This window comes from Coregonus clupeaformis, chromosome 2 (assembly GCF_020615455.1).
Source record: "Coregonus clupeaformis isolate EN_2021a chromosome 2, ASM2061545v1, whole genome shotgun sequence".
Taxonomy (NCBI): Eukaryota; Metazoa; Chordata; class Actinopteri; order Salmoniformes; family Salmonidae; genus Coregonus; species Coregonus clupeaformis.
The window spans coordinates 39,112,225-39,132,238 of NC_059193.1; the positions used below are offsets into that span (position 1 = coordinate 39,112,225).

Genomic DNA, 20,014 nt, shown 5'->3' on the forward strand with positions numbered 1-20,014 from the left:
AATGAATTATGGCAAGACAAAAGATAAATAATACATGGATAATTGCAATGTGCTGGGTTGTGGTCATGCTCATTAATTTACAACAATGCATATTCTCTTTTTCTCTATCCATCTCTCTCATATTGTTTCAACACACATATATTTCATTATGAGGTATTTGATTGTAATTTGAGGAGTGTTATCAAAGACGACTTTCTCTCTCATACTGTACATTCAGGAAAAACAAGGAAACAAAGTGGAGAACATTTAATAGTTTAATAATAAGCTGCTGTATACATTCAGTGATTATTTCCAATGTTCATGTTGCCAGAAGCCATGGGTGAGACCAGCAAAAACATTCAGCTACAAGATCTATTTCGTTGTATGCAAATGTGTCCATTTTTCATCTAAAATTGTCCATGTTGTACATAGTTTAACTGCAAAGCAACTGAAAACCACATTGCTGATTTGCAATACGGTTCTTCAAAGACCTTAATTTCCTTCAAACATACAATTCCACCAAATCTGTTTGGTCGTGATTGTAAGGTTTGACTTGGTGTTCTTAATTATATTTTCAAACTCAATTCAAATGAGATGGTACCTGATGACACAGCAGTTGAGCAAAGCTAGTCTGTATTCCTTCATCCTTACTTGCAGTGTCAACAGGGCCTATACTCTGGTTCATATCACTAAGGCCAGTTCTGAAGTGAGGAATTTACAGGGAACCTTAGTCCAAAAACAGACACACAGAAATAGGTGGAATCATCTCAATAGCTTAAAAAAACTAGCTTAAACCCTTCATCTTACTTAAATAAATTAAGCAGTCTTTAAGGTTTTGTTTGTGTCCTTTTTGGTTTATTTTGCTATCTCACTCTAAGCTCAACTGACACACTACTGTTGCTGCTGAAATAGCTTTTTTTTTGTTTGTCTTTTTACATTTTCTATTTGCCCACACAAAAACTTCATGGCACAAGAACTGACCAATAAGAAACTCTTTACAACAAGGTAGACTGCAAGTCAACAGTTGCCAGGGGTAACACAGTAAACAAAAGAATCCAAGTTATTTTTTAAAATAAAAAACTATAATAATTAATAAAAAAGCCAAAAAAAAAACTAAAAACAAAAGCCAGTTAATTTCAAGTAGAACTTACTGATAAAATAACTACACTGCATTAAATATTCTCATTATACATTTTTAAATTATTTATAAAATATATTTTGGCATATATGTTTTTTTCTTTTTGTGTTTGTGTAACAAACGCTACTGTAGCTTCAGTTGAACACCAATGTTTATTATTATTTTTTTACTCTTGAAACAAAACATTAAAGGGATTGTCACATAACAACGGTTTATTAAAAATGATAATAGTATACCCTATACAGAGTTTCACATAGCAAGACGTGAGTGACGATCCCTTCTATTCTAGCCCCATAGTCAAAACTCAGAAAAAGTACAAGACCAGAGCACAACGTTTCTAATTGTGCTCCACTGGCTACAATCAAGAATGAGCACAGGAGATTTCTAAAGCAATGTTTTTTTCCCCTCTTCCGTACAGCTCGGTCGTGACAGAAGGAATCTGTCTGTCCCACTTCCCAGTGCCTGGGCAGATAGCGAGTTCATTTAGCTCCATCAGTGATAAACCATAAATACTGTTCCCTCCCTTCCATTCCCTTCTCTGTCTTCACTACTGAGCACTGTTCAAGAAGCGCATGGAGGCAATAGTTCAGAGGAGAAGAATCCTGTGCATGTCTGTCTGTCTGTTTCCGTCTGTTGCACTGTGGTGAGCTCTCTCTACAAAGGAAACAACAAGTTGATTTGGCAGCCGAGCCAGACTGCAAACCAAAGAAGGCAATCTCAGTTAGTGATACAAAAAAGTTCAAAAGGCATAACTGTACTTTTATATTTGTCAGTGTAGGTGTCCAGTCCACATAAATCCGAACGGTGCCAGCCTCGGCTGGGAAAGAGGCCTAATCCGACCGAAGGGGCACGATTGGGCGCATCACACAGTCAACAGTAACCTGCATGTCCACTGGCTACAGATGGGGTGAGCAGAAAACGAACGGAAAAGCAAACAAGAAAAGTACTGCGACTACAACAAAGCCACATCCACGGCCTTCACTTTTCTCAAGGAACACAACACAAAGCTCAGCATATTCCAGTAACGTTCAACATCAGACCTGGTCGTTGGGTACTGTATACTACGCTCAAGATCTCTCTCTCTCTCTCTTCGGCTTGAGTTTCTCCTGTGTACACACAGCTATGGCGGAGTATATACGTGTTTGTTTATACTGTGTGTGTATGTATGTGTGTGTGTGTGTGTGTGTGTGTGTGTGTGTGTGTGTCGAATGTGTGTGTGTGTGTGAGTAGGCTGCCCCGAGGCCCGTTAGAGCACAATGTCCTTCAGGCGCTTGCTGCTGGGAGACTCCTTCTCAAGATGGCCGCTGTCATGGAGGAGCGTGTTGATCTCCCGGACGGCCGGCTCGCTGTCCTTTCCCTCAGGCTGTCGCAGCATACTGTGGTTGGCGATGCGCTCAGCATCGCAGCACTTGAGCGTGTTGTAGCCGGATGGCGCCTTGGCCAGCGGGCTTTTCAGGTGCACAGGGGAGGTGATGGGGCTGGCTGCCTCGCGCCCGTTGCCCGCCTCGCGCACGGTGCATCCGTTGGCCTTGGGGCTGCACACCTGCGACTCTATCATTGTCCGCTTGTTGCCCTTTAGCTCGCCCCGCTCTGGGTCCTCTGGGCCGTCCTTGCCGAAGGTGGCAAAAGTCCGTTTGATGGTGCCGGTGCCGCAATCCTCGTAGTGGGGCATATCCACAGTGGTGGCCTCGATGGACAGGGCAATTACATTATTACGTGGGTGGCCGTGCTCAGGCGACTTGCCACGGGCTGGGCCGGGCACACGGGGCATCCAGCAGCGGTCCGAATGGCCCAGGATGCGACACTCGTCCTGGCAGTGGAAGCCTTCGCTGGGGTCTGCAGAGAGGGGGAAGAAGGGGGAGGGAGGAAGAGAAGGGAATCATTAGGTTTGTCTGTTGAACTGACCTATTTTCCAGCGCTTTACCTCATTTACGCTTTGCTTTCATGGATTTCACCATGGTTTGTTTAGGGTCCATATTGCAAGACGTCAGAGATGTGAAAAAAATTAAGCAACGTTTGTGGCAACCCGAACAGCCCCAGTTTATATATTTTTTGTGGGTAATTTGCTTTCTCTTTCATGTATGGCGTTTCTGCCATCTACACAAGACTCCTGCTGCCTTGCCGTTACTTCCAGACGACTAGAGATCAGCAAGTTAGATGCACTTCTAATGCGGCAATTAAATGACGTATTATTAAATCAAAAGTCAATTTCCAGCTCATGCACAAATCAGGTTTTCTGTAGCAACACTTGATAAATGCCGGGGTTTAAACAGTGCAATCAGATATTCCCACTAAGAGAGACAGCAGCTGTGTTGCCGTATTGTTGCCTAGTTCATCTAGCTCAGTCTCTGTCATCTGGCACCGAGTTATAAATATGTAATGATGTTTTAATGCTGAATAAACTATTTGTCTGAGTCTGTATAACTACATATCCTTTGTGTCAGAGGGAAGGGCTTTCAAGACGATTTTTGTATCATTAGAAAAACAATAAGCTGTCGTCTTCTTTTACGTCTCGTTGTTATCTAAGTGAGAACTGTCTCTAATTTTGACATAAGCGTTCTGTTTTTAAAAAGTATTTTTTTTTTTTATCCATATGCCAGTCGAGTGAGTACTTGATGCTGAGGCGTTTTGAATCCATTCATTCATCATTGGCCGTCTGGACAGATAACCTAACAAGGGCACATTCAAGACGCCCTCGTGTTTACGAATACCATCAAAGAGTGTTAGCCTCTCACCAAATCACACAACCATCACAAAGCAGGCAAAGGGTGGCTTTATACTGACATATTGAACACAAGTGAAGAGCAAGTTCTGTCATGAGAATGAAAAGGATGTTTGTGGGATATGTAGCATCTCACTACAATCGCATTCGTGAAAAAAGACTGAATAACATCTACAGTATAGCTACCATGTTACAGCCCAAACAGACACAGTCATTTATCTTAACCATTCAGTATGCCAGTGCTGTGTCTCCGAGTTCTCTCTGTTGGCCTCGGCCTTGTAAAAGAAACTGACACGCAGATGTTCAGTGACACATTTCTAGGCCTCCCGATTGGTCCTCGTCTCCTAAGGGCAAGGGGCCCTCCTCCCACACGAGAGGCCCAAGGTGACAAGAAGGGATTGTGGGTAGGAAATGCTGCATGCCACGCATTTATATCTGGCACTCGCAGCTTGACAGATCACCTATTTAAAATCACAAATGATCTGTTTTCTTCCACTCTGCACTCTGATGAACACCTCTGCTTTGGACGATCAGATCGATATTTATAGATCACGTTCCAGGGGCAAGGCTGCCGGAGCTGTCTCCCTCTTAAACTGTGATCCGGTGAGATTGAAAGATGACTGAATGGCTGGCTGACTTGCTAACTGGCTGGCTGGGTTCTTGGGGCATTTAAACCATGCTATGGCTGATCTCAGTATAGGATTATGGGGGTTTGCTCATGGCCAGGGACACTGGCGCTCAAGAGGCCAAGCGGGCAGCCATGACCATGGGTGACCGACGTCAATTCCATCATGACTGTTTCATGGAAGGGCTGTGCTGAAGGATTACCTTGAGCTTTGCTGTGTATGTGTGTGTGTGTGTTTGTGTGTGTGTTTGTGGGTTCGTGTACCCTGACGCATATTGACTGTGTCTACGCAATCTGGCCACACACACACAGACGCACCCTCCCTCACTCGTCCATACCCACTCCCGCACACACACGCCGATGTGCACAGGGGAACATGGCCGAAATTAAAATGGAATAGGAAATAAAGGTCTGGATCGACTCTGGTGGCTCAAATTTAGTCTGTAATTACCAGGGCCTGTGAACACACACAAGTCCACATCTTGAAAGGGGCTGTTCATCACCAAAAGTCAATGTTATCACCATGGCAACGAAGGGTTGCGCTTTACCCTTATCCATACTGCTCTCTGTTGCAGAGCCTGGCTATAGCTGGCATAGTGCACAATCCCAATCTCCTCTTCAAAACGTCTGCTCTCCTATGAGGATCTTCCTCATTTTCAAGGGAAGCTAGATTTGACTGAAAGATTTCAGGACACAAAGAAGACATATATTTAAACCCTATGCTTTATACTGAGCCATCCATGCAACATGCAGTGAATATACCCTTTCTCACCCACTTCCTTTAGGGGATCTCCGGAGAGAGAGAGCAGTTCTGTTGCAAATGACATTGTTCTGAAAGCCTGAGCGCCATTAACGGAACATTCACATCCTGACTCCGCTTAGAGGCTCACAACACAAGCAGATGTCGTTCTCAAAGGTCCCCCAGAAGCCGACAGAACAACATCGAAAACAAAGAAAAAATAAGAAGAACGACGGGTCTTCGGTCGAATCTCTGGGTATGGGGGGATCTAAAGAAGCTAATCTAATGCTCACAAATGAAGCAATGAAATGCTCTTTATAGCCAGATCTGAAACGCCACAAGCTGAGATGAAGAGCAAGAAGGAGGCATCCTCCTGCTGTGAATGCATATTGAAAGTAATCAGGAAAATAAGCTTGCCAATCAGTTCCGTGAAAAAGACTTAAAGTACAGACAGAGCCATTCATTCTATATCATTTCCTATCTAGGATTTAATCCCTATTAATTACTGAGGGCACTCCGTCGGGAGTCGGAAGCTCGCCTGTATTTTTCAGTCATTCCAGATTTGATATAGAAATTGAGTTAAATGGAGAGGGGGGGGGGGGAGAATCACAAGGATCCATGTCCCTCAGCACTGCTGACAATTCGGAAATGTTGTGCCTTTAATTCCGAATTGGGGCTTCAAAAGAATACCAAAGGCTTTGGGGAGCACTTTAAATATGTATGCCCTTATGCACGCAACACACGGTGTAGGCAAAAAAGAAATATTGCCACTTCAAATAAAAAGCCGAAATCTCCTGGTAGACGTCGCCTGTGTTTTACCTATAATAACATCGGTTTACATCAGCATGAAGAATGGAGCCCACCTGTTCCCCCTCGTTCCAGCTTTCTCTGCCGTATTCATTCACTAGGAGCCCCGCATATTCAGCGACCTCACTTCCTGCCCCCTTCCTCATTCACAGGAAGGTGTCACAACCTTAGGTCACGGCAGATAGGACGTCAGCGGGTGGCTCTATGAGCCTGGCACAGTCATCCCTCAGTTTACTGTTGCTAGCAGACCTTTAACGATCCACCCTAGTCGCACACCTGGAGGTGCTATTTGTTTGTGGCTAATGTAGCAAAAGTGAGAGAATCGGCTAAATTAGCAAATGGCTAAAGATGAAATCTCCTAACAGTGAGCACAAAAGGGAAGTATTTTGCTCATATGGAAAAAAGACTCTACCCCCAAAACTCTGAGCTTTCGCCAGGAATTTGTTGTCTTGTTTGGCAGGGTAATGTGGTTTCACTTGGAAAACAAACACTGTTTTCTCTCCAAAAAGTACAACAAGAGAACCTTCAGGTTCAAAGCAGTGATGTAATCCTATCAAATGAGGGGGAAGAAGGCAGAGTAATGTCCTAACGAATGAGGAGGCTTTGACTAGAAAGCCAGGGGTGACTCGATGCAGGCCCAGATTCTGGAGACTACTCACACTGGTTTCTATTGGAGGGCTTAATTGCAGCCATAGGGCTGTGAGATCCTCTGTATGACATCATTCAGTCAGTTTGGGTTTGCTGGACTATGAGCCCTAAAAATAATTTAGAGCAGTAAGAGTCTATAAAAAGTAGTATTAGAAAAAGGTGGATGAGGATACAGTGGGGGAAAAAAGTATTTAGTCAGCCACCAATTGTGCAAGTTCTCCCACTTAAAAAGATGAGAGAGGCCTGTAATTTTCATCATAGGTACACGTCAACTATGACAGACAAATTGAGAGAAAAAAATCCAGAAAATCACATTGTAGGATTTTTAATGAATTTATTTGCAAATTATGGTTGAAAATAAGTATTTGGTCACCTACAAACAAGCAAGATTTCTGGCTCTCACAGACCTGTAACTTCTTCTTTAAGAGGCTCCTCTGTCCTCCACTCGTTACCTGTATTAATGGCACCTGTTTGAACTTGTTATCAGTATAAAAGACACCTGTCCACAACCTGAAACAGTCACACTCCAAACTCCACTATGGCCAAGACCAAAGAGCTGTCAAAGGACACCAGAAACAAAATTGTAGAACTGCACCAGGCTGGGAAGACTGAATCTGCAATAGGTAAGCAGCTTGGTTTGAAGAAATCAACTGTGGGAGCAATTATTAGGAAATGGAAGACATACAAGACCACTGATAATCTCCCTCGATCTGGGGCTCCACGCAAGATCTCACCCCGTGGGGTCAAAATGATCACAAGAACGGTGAGCAAAAATCCCAGAACCACACGGGGGGACCTAGTGAATGACCTGCAGAGAGCTGGGACCAAAGTAACAAAGCCTACCATCAGTAACACACTACGCCGCCAGGGACTCAAATCCTGCAGTGCCAGACGTGTCCCCCTGCTTAAGCCAGTACATGTCCAGGCCCGTCTGAAGTTTGCTAGAGTGCATTTGGATGATCCAGAAGAGGATTGGGAGAATGTCATATGGTCAGATGAAACCAAATATAACTTTTTGGTAAAAACTCAACTCGTCGTGTTTGGAGGACAAAGAATGCTGAGTTGCATCCAAAGAACACCATACCTACTGTGAAGCATGGGGGTGGAAACATCATGCTTTGGGGCTGTTTTTCTGCAAAGGGACCAGGACGACTGATCCGTGTAAAGGAAAGAATGAATGGGGCCATGTATTGTGAGATTTTGAGTGAAAACCTCCTTCCATCAGCAAGGGCATTGAAGATGAAACGTGGCTGGGTCTTTCAGCATGACAATGATCCCAAACACACCGCCCGGGCAACGAAGGAGTGGCTTCGTAAGAAGCATTTCAAGGTCCTGGAGTGGCCTAGCCAGTCTCCAGATCTCAACCCCATAGAAAATCTTTGGAGGGAGTTGAAAGTCCGTGTTGCCCAGCGACAGCCCCAAAACATCACTGCTCTAGAGGAGATCTGCATGGAGGAATGGGCCAAAATACCAGCAACAGTGTGTGAAAACCTTGTGAAGACTTACAGAAAACGTTTGACCTGTGTCATTGCCAACAAAGGGTATATAACAAAGTATTGAGAAACTTTTGTTATTGACCAAATACTTATTTTCCACCATAATTTGCAAATAAATTAATTACAAATCCTAAAATGTGATTTTGTCTGTCATAGTTGACGTGTACCTATGATGAAAATTACAGGCCTCTCTCATCTTTTTAAGTGGGAGAACTTGCACAATTGGTGGCTGACTAAATACTTTTTTCCCCCCACTGTATATGCTTAAAGATAATTGTATATAGTCATAAACTCCCCTATGGTTAGGACCGTGTACCACTTTATTTAGCAATTATTAGTGCTATTTATAATGATTATTATAGCCCAATAGTACGGTAGCAATACACTGTGCTGACCCAAAATATAGGAAATTGTCAGACGATACCATGTTGAGATCAATCATCAGACGCTACACTGGCAAACACATGATTTGGAAAGATTTTCAACTTTTCATTTATCTCGCCCTCAAAAAGCTTTACTTTTCTACTGTCACTCTGTTTGTTGTTTCACCCCCCCCGCCATCTTTGATATTGGTCTCTGTGTCCAATCGCTGAAACAATGCATTTAAAGCTTTTCCGTGTGAGAAGAAAAAATAAGACCTAACCGCCAAGGCTGATATTTTGTTTTGTCTCTTTCACTTTGCTGCATGAGTGGTGCTGGCTGTAGCTGACTGGTACGAACAGATCAGTTATCCAGCCACTGACCCCTTTAACCTTTTAATGCAGTGGGCTAAATCAGGGTCACACAGAGTGAATCTTTGTAGTCTTAAACAAATCTACTTTGAAACAAAGTATACACCTCACACACATGGTTATGGGCTTTAAAAAAAGAAGACACCTGCACCATTTATTTTTGTTTTATTTTACCAGGCAAGTCAGTTAACAACAAATTCTTATTTACAATGACGGCCCACACCGGCCAAACCCGGACGACGCTGGGCCAATTGTGCGCTGCCCTATGGGACTCCCAATCACGGCCGGTTGTGATACAGCCTGGAATTGAACCAGGGGGTCTGTAGTGACGCCTCAAAGCACTAAAATGCAGTGCCTTAGACCGCTGCACCACTCGGGAGCCCAGTTACGAAGTCAGATATATCGTTGAAATGTATTCAATTTTGAGTTTACATCCCAATATTACACATCACAGACGACTGAAATATAACAAAACTGCTTGACATAGAAACACCATATTTTGTCGTAAAGAATAAAAAACATTCCACTCATGAGGCCAAAGAGGGCGCTTTTGGTCATTGACTGCAAGAAAAAGCTACGGACAAGGCTGGTGGCAGGCCGCCTCTTCTCCTCCATGTCTGTCTGTCTGTCTGTCTGTCTGTCTGAGTGACATCACTCCTCATGCACCATAACAACGCCCCCGCGTTGCTGCACTTGAGGTGCCAGTCCCTATCTGTGACAGTGAAACTGCTGTTTTGTAAATGTTCTCCATATTAATTTTCCATTCTACCAGCCACAGACTAAATTACCAAGATTACATCTAAATTTTCGCTACAGTCTCTCAACGCTCAACTGCTGATGCAGAAGCTCCCTCAGCAGAAAAATCTAAGAGAGACATTTCAGAAATGGGGAACTATTAGAATTGAGTGTCTGTGTGGTTGGATGGTGCTAGAGCTAAGTTCTCAAGCAACCCTGGACTCTGCTGAAAACCTGGGTTGTGTTCATTAGGCACCAAATGGAAGAAAAGGGACTTAAACAGGGAGGCACTACCTTGGCTTGTCCAATAATATATGCACATTTTCATTTTCCATTTGCAAAATGTTTTAAAACCTGTGCCCCAATGAACACAACCCTGATTAACTTGGTATTGGCTTACCCAGACACAGTGGGTCAGGGGCTTTACAGTTGGTCATGCTTTAGCTAGCGCTAGGGCTAACGCTATTTGCCATCCACTATTACTGGGCTTGAGCGGGGCCTGCCAGTGAGGCAGCCTACTCCACTACTACCCACCAGGGAGAGTCCAAGCGCTGCTGTCATCCCAGCCAGCCAATTCAGTCGGCCGGTGCCATTAATCAGCCGTGAGACCTGGTTCCTGCGGGAGCTCAAGATGGAGTGTGATAGTCTTGTTTTTACAAACATTGGAGGGGCACCCTTACTGTGCCGCGCAAGCCCATCATTCTCCAAGCACCGCCACAGCAGCCAAGGCCTTTCCCTCCTCTCCCTCCACTGACTCCTACTCCCAACAGCATCTGTTTCACTCAACCCCCCTCCTCCTCCCATCCGTGAGTCCATCCCTCCTCCCCATCCACTGTTCCCTCTCCCTCCTCCTTCTCAACTTGTCTCTTGTCTTCTCTCTTGTCTTACATACAGGACATCGCTTTTATTAAATCTACCCTTCTTTCCAAAAATCTATTTTTTTGGTATCGTTATCCGACCCCTCCAGACTTCCTCCTTCTCTCTTCCTCTCATCCTCTTTACTGTCAGTCAGATTATTAATTATGGAGGAAATTAGAGTCGCTGGGAAGCTGTGTTAAGACTGTCGTACGGATGGGGAACTGAGAGAGCGGGGGGCCCTAAGCTGCCTGCATTTCGGAGCATTAGTACCAGTCAATTTATCAGGGAAGTGATTTGCTATCTAGTCCATCGAGTGGCCGGGTGAGTGTGTCTGACAGGCCAGTCTCTTCCGTGAAGGCCCCGGCTGTGTGATTCGTCGGCGGCTAACGCAAACTGACAGGTTAACTTATATCTCCGGTCAACACCACCAACCACTACCCTCGCCGCCTGTTTCTTTTACAAGTAGCGTTTTCATTAATTACTTTAAAAGCTAAGCAATAAATCATGCCAAATTCCAGAGAGCATTTTCCCTCCACTCTCCAACCACCCCCTCCTTCCTCCTTTCCCTCCTCCCTCCATTCTCCCCCTCGCTCTCCATTTTGCTGCCCCATCAACCCCTGGCGTGTGTGCATTCCATCGCAGGTTCCTCTTGATTTAAAGAATGAATCTCCAAACTGGTGTTGACAAACAATGCAATGGCTTCTAAATTGGTACAAACAGCATCTGTTTAACAGCTGTGTAACTGCGGCGAAGAGAAGAGAGAGAGACTGATTTTTTGTTGTTGCTGTTTTTATAAATCACTTTGTCATCGCTGCCTACTGCAGTGTTTTGTTCAAAGACAGAAGTGGCGAGCCAATGGACTGCTTTATATAGTGGTAACGAACGCGAGCTGTTTGCCATTATGCCCTGGCTGGCGACTAATTCTATTTTGCTGGGAGGCACCTTTCCGCACCCTATCAAAAAGTGGCTCTATATAGGAGATATAACCAGCAATGGCAACTAGAGGTCACAGAAGCCTGGTTAAAGGTTCTAAAAATGCCATCGTTGGCTCCAGGGGCTTAGCCTTTTCTGGGAACGTGGTGTAGGAAGATAGGGAACGCTCAGAGGGGCAGGATTCAAAGTGATCATGACTGATCTTGTGGGATCTAGTGGGATGTAGGATGTAGGCGACTTGGATCATGGCATTGTAATAATTCCTGCGATGGGGGGTGGGGGTGTGAGCGGCCAGAGGCTCTGATTCGACGACAGCCCATCTCGACTGGATCTTAACCAGGCGGACATGCATGGAGAGTTAAGCTAAGCTGAGCCAGGCTGAACCGGGCCAAACCGGGCTAAGAGGGTAGTGGAGGGCTCCCTGAAGAGGGTGCCACGTGGAGATGGCACCCGATTGCCTGGCATGGATGGCACTCCATGGGTCTGACACACACACTCCGCCAGGTCAGGCCAACATATCATACGACAACAACAATAGGATCTATGTACTGCATCCTAGGCGACCGGCACATTAGATGAAGAGGGACACAGGATGCCATTCTAGGGGTGCTGCTCACCCACTAAAGTGCCCTCCTATTGACAGACCCTCAAATTAACCTGGCTCATTGCAGGGCCACAACAACAGTGGCACGCACCCCCAGAACACTCAATCCCCATTGTCTCCACAGTCCCAATCCCTGACCTGCCATTGGTTCTCTCATTTCCTCTCTCCGTAATGGCATCGGCGGAGGAAGGAATGACATCTTTAAATACACTGTAACAAATGCCCCATTTCTGCTGTGTTTAAGCTTGACCGAGCTAGCGAGCTAATTTGCTTCGGCAAAAACCCTTGAGTCTGAGAAAGGGAGCGAGGGGGGGGACAAACGCAGACAGTAAATTACATCTGCGATGGGGGGACAGGGACGAGCTGGGCTTTTGGGGTTTAGGGATGGAGGGGGGTGGGGAGTAGGTAGAGGCAGGAAGACACAAACCCCTTCGCCGGGGTTATGGGACAGTTCTCAAGTCTATTTGTGGAATTTGTTAAACCAGAGTTGGTCTGAGAATTTTAGAAGAGTAGAGTGGGTAAAAAATGCGCTATCTCGCTTTAATAGCTGGGTGCTCTGCCATATATGACAATAACTTCAAATGAAATCCCAAGTTCAAGAAACATTGGGAAACTGCAGCACTCCAAAAAGTTTCTTTAAAAAAAGCCACCCCACTCTCACCCTAGTGCTACCATAAACCAATTTCCCTTACATTTTGTATTTTTATTTCCAATTGTGGTGTTTAATTCACTCAGGAAACCCAACACAATTGCTCAGTTCCCATCAGACCACGAACCCACCTGGACATCCGGCAGCCTGAGTTCAACAAATCAATGTGTCTTCCTCTAAACAGCTGGGCCCAGCACACTGAGACATTGAATATACTAACATCGCCAGACTCCATGGCATTCCCTATATAGTGTACTACTTTTGACCAGAGCTCTATGGCTCTGTCTATGAGCCCTGGTCAAACATAGTGCACTAAATAAGGAATAGGGTGCGATTTGGGACTCGGACCATCTCTGTCTCTTCCCAGCGAGACTCGGCACTGCTTGAACAGAGGCCCCTTACATAATTAATGTAATGTGCCTTCTCATTCAGTCGTGTTCACTCTGTGTCTACCGGGACTATGTGTTTTATATTCAGTTTTTATCTCTCAGCAGAAAGACGCCAGAGCATTCTCCTCTCTTGTTCTCTCTCTCCCCTCTTTCTTCCCTGTATCTCGCTCTCTCTCTCTCTCTCTCTTCCCTCTTTCTTCCTGTTATTATTTCTTACATAGTCCTTATTTTCCCTCCATTTCTTTCCACATCCCATTTTTTCATGCTCACTTGAACAATCTATGGAAGTAGGACAATGTGGGTGAGGTTGGTTGGGCTGTGCATGTAGAAACATAGTTAAGCAGGGGTGGCCCCCCTGGGGAGAGCATAGCGGTCCAGTAGAAAGGCTTGATAAGAGGCCTAACTGTCATAGCTCCGGCTTACTGGAGCAACCCCTAGCCAAAGTAAAGTGCAGGTGACACATAGAGGCTAATGTTGCACAGGGGCTTGTTGTGATTTTCTCCAGTCACAAAAAGCCACTTTTGTTTGGTGTCTGGAGGCCTGCTATTTCTCTCAGAGGGTCTCCATTATTCACACCTGAGATGGCCCTGACTGTGATGGCACTTAATAGCACTGAGTCCGAGCCCATCTACACACCACTCTCTTTCTCTAGCCATTGCCACTACGGCGGAGAGGGTATTGTCAGCAGTACAGCCATCCCGGAGAACAGACAGAGTGGGCGAAGAAAAGAAAACCAGTGAAGTAAGAAAGGAAGAGGGAACCAATAGTTGGGGAGGGATTATTGGATGTTTTAGGTGTCGTACATTGGGTACGGTTACATGCACACAATAATACTATTGTGAATACTCAGATTAATATACTAGTTTGGTTTACATGCTTTGCAAGAATAACAATTTCCCTAATAATCCAGTTTACATGGGCACATCTAAAATTGGCTACTTGATGGGACTTTGATAAATGCGACCATGTCATTTTTGGGAAGCCTAGTTTGATTCTGAGTTCAGACATATGAAGTTTGTATGTGAAAACAATTTCTAAGATGAATACTTTCAGTTTTCCGAACACACTTTACTCGCGCAAAAGAGGGAAGCTCCTTCGGGTTGTGCTAGCATGTGCAGATCAAATACACAGCTGGAACTCTGATGAAGGTGTTTACATGTCCTAATAATTTGAAAGACTGCTCAGAAATCCAGGTGTTTTAATCGGCGTATGCTTACTTCAATTATGACTTTACTTCCGATTAAGATAAGCAGAATAAGGTGTTTACATGACTAATGCCATACTCCTCCTACTGCCATAATCAGTTTAATATTGAATTATTAGTGTGCATGTAAACATACTCATTATGATTAAATGCCCTATATATGGCAAAGAAGCAAGCACTAAGCTTGGCACCCTGTCACCCCCTATGCCAGTTGGAATGCCCCATTTAGGGATGGGGCCAAACACACACACACACACACATAGCAAGGTTTGTAGCATGGGGGTGGGGGTAGGATAGGCCCATTCATGTCCTCAAGGAAACCCATGTCATAAGAAACTCATAATCTTGTGTGGTGGGATATTAAATTAGACGTCTACTGTGAGTGCTGAATGATATCAGTGTCATCTGAGACTTATTACGTTGTTTTAGATCTCTTTGTGATGCTAATGAGAGCCGAACTGGGAGAAGATGTGCGTCCCAAATGGCACTATATTCTCTACGTAGAGCTCTACCTTTGACCAGAGCCCTATGGGCCTTGGTCAAAAGTAGTGCTCTATATAGGCAATAGGGTGCCATTTGGGACGCATACAAAGAAACACAAGATTCCCATTATGGTCATGTGTGTTATTAAAATGGCCTGGAGAAGACTAAGGGGCTTAAGTCTCCTATATATGGCAGCTTTTGTGTGTTCATTTGTCTGGGGTATGGCGGTCAGTCTCTCTGCTGTCTATGTGCAGTCTGGCTCTGAGAGTTAATTGGGAATGCATGAGAACAGGACGGCGCATCATAAAAAAAAGCAATTTTGAGGGTTTCCTGTCTGCCATTAAACTTAACAGCCAACCTCTCCCATTACTTTTTATCCTCCTTTTTTAAAGGGGTGGAAGGGTGGAAGAGGAGTAAGGGCTGAAAAATCATAATTGGCTCACCAAGGAGAATGAAGTGATTGAATGGAATTTCTTCCTTTATGAGATAGATGGAGGGAGAGAAGAAAACCAACTCACATTCCAAGGGATAGCTATTTGATTGGCATACCCTGAATGTACTTGGGGTTCTTGTTTTCTTCGTTTTCTCGTGGAGGAATAGTGGTTGCGTAAATTCAGAGTAGACAAAGGGATCTTGGTTGGAGAGAGGGAGGCACGTGCAAATGATGGTCTGGGCTGTGTGTGTGTGGTGGAGTCGTCAGCATCAGCAGGCCACTAGTTTATCAGTAGTGGCCAGAGGCCTTCTGGCAAGGTTGGGGAGGTGAGGCGGGTTACAGGGGTCCACAGGCCCTTTTCTGATCCCCTCCCTCTGTCTGTCCCTTTAATCTTTTATCAATAGATGATAAACTGGACCCCGGCTGGCCAACAGGCATGCTATAGCTGCGTTCATTCTGTACCAAGGGAAAGTCCCTCCCTACTCCCTCTACCTACATTTTTTATCCTGTCCAAACTGGGTGAATTTAATTTCAATACCGGTCATAGGAGACAACCAAGGTGACGCAGACACTAATCAGTGAGGCTAAGAGAGAGAAAATAGGTTTCCTCAACCTGTGGCCCATACGAAGGAAATCAACAAAAACACCACCTGCCATTATGCATGTTTTATAGGTGGACTGGCTGGGCTGGTGTGCTAGTGTTTCTTCACGGAAAAAAGGGGTCTGCTTTCCAAATGATTGAACGTTTAAAGAATAAATAATTCGCCGCTGAATATACATGAAGCGGAGTGAGAGATATGGAAATGCCAGATGCCCAGGGTAGTAAACTTTTGTCACCACCTTAATTATCATAGATGGAGGAGGAAGTGGCTTTCACCACAAACTCCATATATGTTAAATACACTAAGTGTACAAAACATTAAGAACACCTTCCTAATATTTAGATGCACAGAAAAGCCTCAATTAATCGGGGCATGGACAAGTTGTCGAAAGCGTTCCACAGGGATGCTGGCCCATGTTGAGGCCAATGCTTCCCACAGTTGTGTCAAGTTCGCTGGATGTCCTTTGGGTGGTGAACCATTCTTGATACACACGGGAAGCACACAGGAAGCACAAGAGAAGGTGAGAGTGAGGGACATCTCACACAGTTAGAGGAGAAGAAAAGCTTTCTCCTATCCGTCAGGAAGTGTGAGACCCAGTTAAAAGCAGAGATGCACACATTGCAGGAGTGGAGAGATGTGCCTCTTTCTCGCTCACTCTCTCTCTCACCTCTTCTCCTCCCCTGATGCAGTGATAAATGTCTCTTTGTATTCTGGACAGAAAACTGCAATGTACTTGTCAGTAGACAGTTCATTTTCTCTCCCTTAAACAGAGCCCAGTATATGTATTTTGCCAAGGACTGGAATGCCCAGAAATTCTAACCCCATTCATTGCTTGCGTGTGGTGTGCGCTTGTCTATGTGTATGTTAGTGTGTATGTATGCGTGTGTAAGCATATCATGAGCGTGTGTATGTGTGCATGCATGTCTGTGAGAGAGAGTAGCATATTAAATCAGTGTTGCGACTGCATGGCTGTTCATATCGTTGTACCTCTATACCCTATTGACATTCTGACTATGGTACTGTAAAGTATTCCTACATGGGAGTCTGCAGTGTAGCAAATAGAGTTGATTAGAGCTGGCTCATTGCAGGCTAGCTGCCAGGCTGGGCCTGGTCTAGACGGAGCGCATACAGTCTGATACCCAGGGATCCCTGTAATACGAGGCCCAGCTTTGTTTTGGCAGCCACACACGCACGCTCATACGCAAGCACACACACACGTGCATTCACACGCACACACACAGCCTCTCCCAGCGCTATTTGTCCTGTCTGCTCAGTTATTGCCACACACAGAGGTCCCACTAGTATAGTTCCAAATCATCATCATCATCATCATCAATACAAAAATTAAGTTCCCTCAGGCAGTCATTCTAAGATTAGGATTATATGGTATTTCAATCAAGCCAATATACATTGAGTGCACTAAACATTAAGGATCTAACACACAAACACACAGATACAGACACATGCATGCACATAGAAACAGGCAAACTCTCCCTCCCTACATATTGCCCTCTCTCACACACTTCTTAATTTCTCCCCCTCTGTTCAGTACTGCCCTGATTTCCCCCTGTACCTCACGTTTTTTCCATCTGCCTCCTCCATTGGCTACTAGCTATGTGTTCGACAAACAATTGTGATTCTACTTGGTTTCTGATAAGATTATTAACACACCTAACCTAGCATGCCTAGTAGCTACAGCGGAGTCATGAATAAGCAATGGGAAGAAGTATCCAAGAGCTGTATTTTCTCTCTTTATCCCTCTCTCTCCCCCGCTCCCAATGAATCCAAGGGATTGTGTGGAAAATGAGCTGTCAGTGGAGGAGATGCATCAGGCTCATTGGCGGAGCCCTAGGAAATAATGAAGCGCTCCACCGTTTGTCCCTCATACGTTCAATATGCTCCTATCCTATCATCCCTCTCGAGCTGATTAAATACATTGGGTGTATTGAGGAGGGCTGGAATGTTAGGGTAATGTAAGCCGAAGGTTCAGGGGATGTTGATACAACGTTAGAGTGATGTCTTGTGAGTCACAGGATGGAGTGGAGGGGAGGTGGAGAGATATATTTTGTGTGTGCGTGGTATAGAGCGAGCAGCTATGTCAGGGGCGGAGAAAGAGTGGAGAGGGCCTCAAGCCCGAATGGAAGCCATTATTCTTCCCAACGGAATCTGTAAGTACCTTACATGGCACACTGACTGACTAAGGGGCCTGCTTGAGGCATATACTGATAATAACTCGAATGCTCCAGGGCCCGGTTTCCCAAAAGCATCTTAAGTCTAAGTTAATCATTAGAAACTTCGTAGCGGCATCTGTAAATATCCAAGCTGTTTCCCAAAACCATCGTTATTAACGTTGCACTTGAAAACGCTCGTAATCTAACGCCTGCTTCAGACCACTTGTAGAACAGCTACAGTGCCTTCAGAAAGTATTCACACCCCTTGACTTTTTCCACATTTTGTTGTGTTACAGCCTGAATTGTAAACGGATTAAATTGAGATTTTGTGTCACTGGCCTACACACAATACCCCATAATGCCAAAGTGGAATTATGTTTTTAGAAATTTTAACAAATTAATTTAAAATGAATAACTGAAATGTCAAGTCAATACATTATTCAACCCCTTTGTTAAGGCAAGACTGAATCAGTTCAGGAGTAAAATTTGCTTAACAAGTCACATAAGTTATGTGGACTCACTCTGTGTGCAATAATAGTTTTTAACATGATTTTTGAATGACTACCTCATCTCTGTACCCCACACATACAATTATCTGTAAGGTGCCTCAGTCGAGCAGTGAATTTGAAACACAGATTCAACCACAAAGACCAAGGAGGGGTAAAAGAAAGCCGACAATGAATATCCCTTTGAGCATGGTGAAGTTATTAATTACACTTTGGATGGTGTATCAATACACCCATTCACTACAAAGACACAGGCATCCTTCCTGAGATACAAGCGTCCAATGGTGACTTTAAAACAGTTACAGAGTTGATTGGCTGTGATAGGAGAAAACTGAGGATGGATAAACAACATTGTAGTTACTCCACAATACTAACCTAATTAACAGAGTGAAAAGAAGGAAACCTGTACAGAATAAAAATATTCCAAACCATACATCCTGTTTGCAACAAGGCTAATACAGCAAAAAATGTGGCAAAGCAATTACCTTTTTGTCCTGAATACAAAGTGTTATGTTTGGGGCAAATCCATTACAACACATTACTGAGTACCACTCTCCATATTTTCAAGCATAGTGGTGGTTACATCGTGTTATGGGTATGTTTGTAATCATTAAGGACTGGGGAGTTTTTCAGGATAAAAAAGAAACAGAATGGAGCTAAGCATTGGCAAAATCCTAGAGGAAAAACCTAGTTCAGTCTGCTTTCCACCAGACATTGGGAGATAAATGTACCTTTCAGCAGGACAATAACCTAAAACACCAGGCCAAATCTTGCTTGCCAAGACAACATCGAATGTTCCTGAGTGGCCTAGTTACAGTTTTGACTTAAATCGGCTTGAAAATCTATGGTAAGACTGTCTAGCAATGATCAACAACCAACTTGACAGAGCTTGATTTTTTTTTAAAGAATAATGTGCAAATATTGTACAATACAGGTGTGCGAAGCTCTTAGAGACGTACCCAGAAAGACTCACAGCTGTAATCGCTGCCAAAGGTGATTCTAACATGTATTGACTCCTGATGTGTAGGCTAACGTGTGCAATGATGTGCCAAATCTGTGATTTAGTGCATTTTTATTGGGTAAGCATTAGAATAAGCCACCTCAATATTTGCAGCTGTAGGTGATAATATCTCTCTATTAGCTGATCAGTTGTCAGTATTGTGAAATAATTATAATGTTAAGGAAATACTTGAATAGAGAAAGCTGATCTGAGAGCAGCGCTCCCTTTCTTTCGTTCCTTTCATTATCGATGCTCCAACGATGCACTTATCAACTGCTCTCTCTGCGTGGTGTTGTAGGAAAGATGCATTGTTAAAACACTCGTAAGCCTAAGTTCCATCGCTATCAGGAAAACGGGCCCTGGAAAATAACTTTAGAGGAGGCCAGGAAGCCTGCTCTTTTTTCTACAGTCTTCTTAAGGGAAAGGGGGAAAGGCTAATAGAATAGTCTAGCACTGCTTAGCTACACGTGCCCTGTGTATCTCAGTTGGTAGAGCATGGCGCTAGCAATGCCAGTGTTGTTGGTTCGATTCCCACGGGGGGCCAGTATGAAAAAAATAAAAA

General features: G+C 44.3%; 1 protein-coding gene across 6 annotated transcripts in view; it reads right to left on the minus strand.

The window, feature by feature from the left end:
• Window positions 1-241: 241 nt before the first annotated feature.
• The window catches only part of LOC121534990 (protocadherin-19), an 82,247-nt gene continuing 62,474 nt past the window's right edge, over window positions 242-20,014 (minus strand). For all 6 annotated transcript variants that reach the window (XM_041841679.2, XM_041841663.2, XM_041841654.2 and 3 more), the window contains exon 5: window positions 242-2,953. In XM_041841679.2, the coding sequence (XP_041697613.1) occupies window positions 2,364-2,953 (590 nt within the window). In that variant the 3' untranslated portion in view covers window positions 242-2,363. The remainder of the gene's footprint in view (window positions 2,954-20,014) is intronic.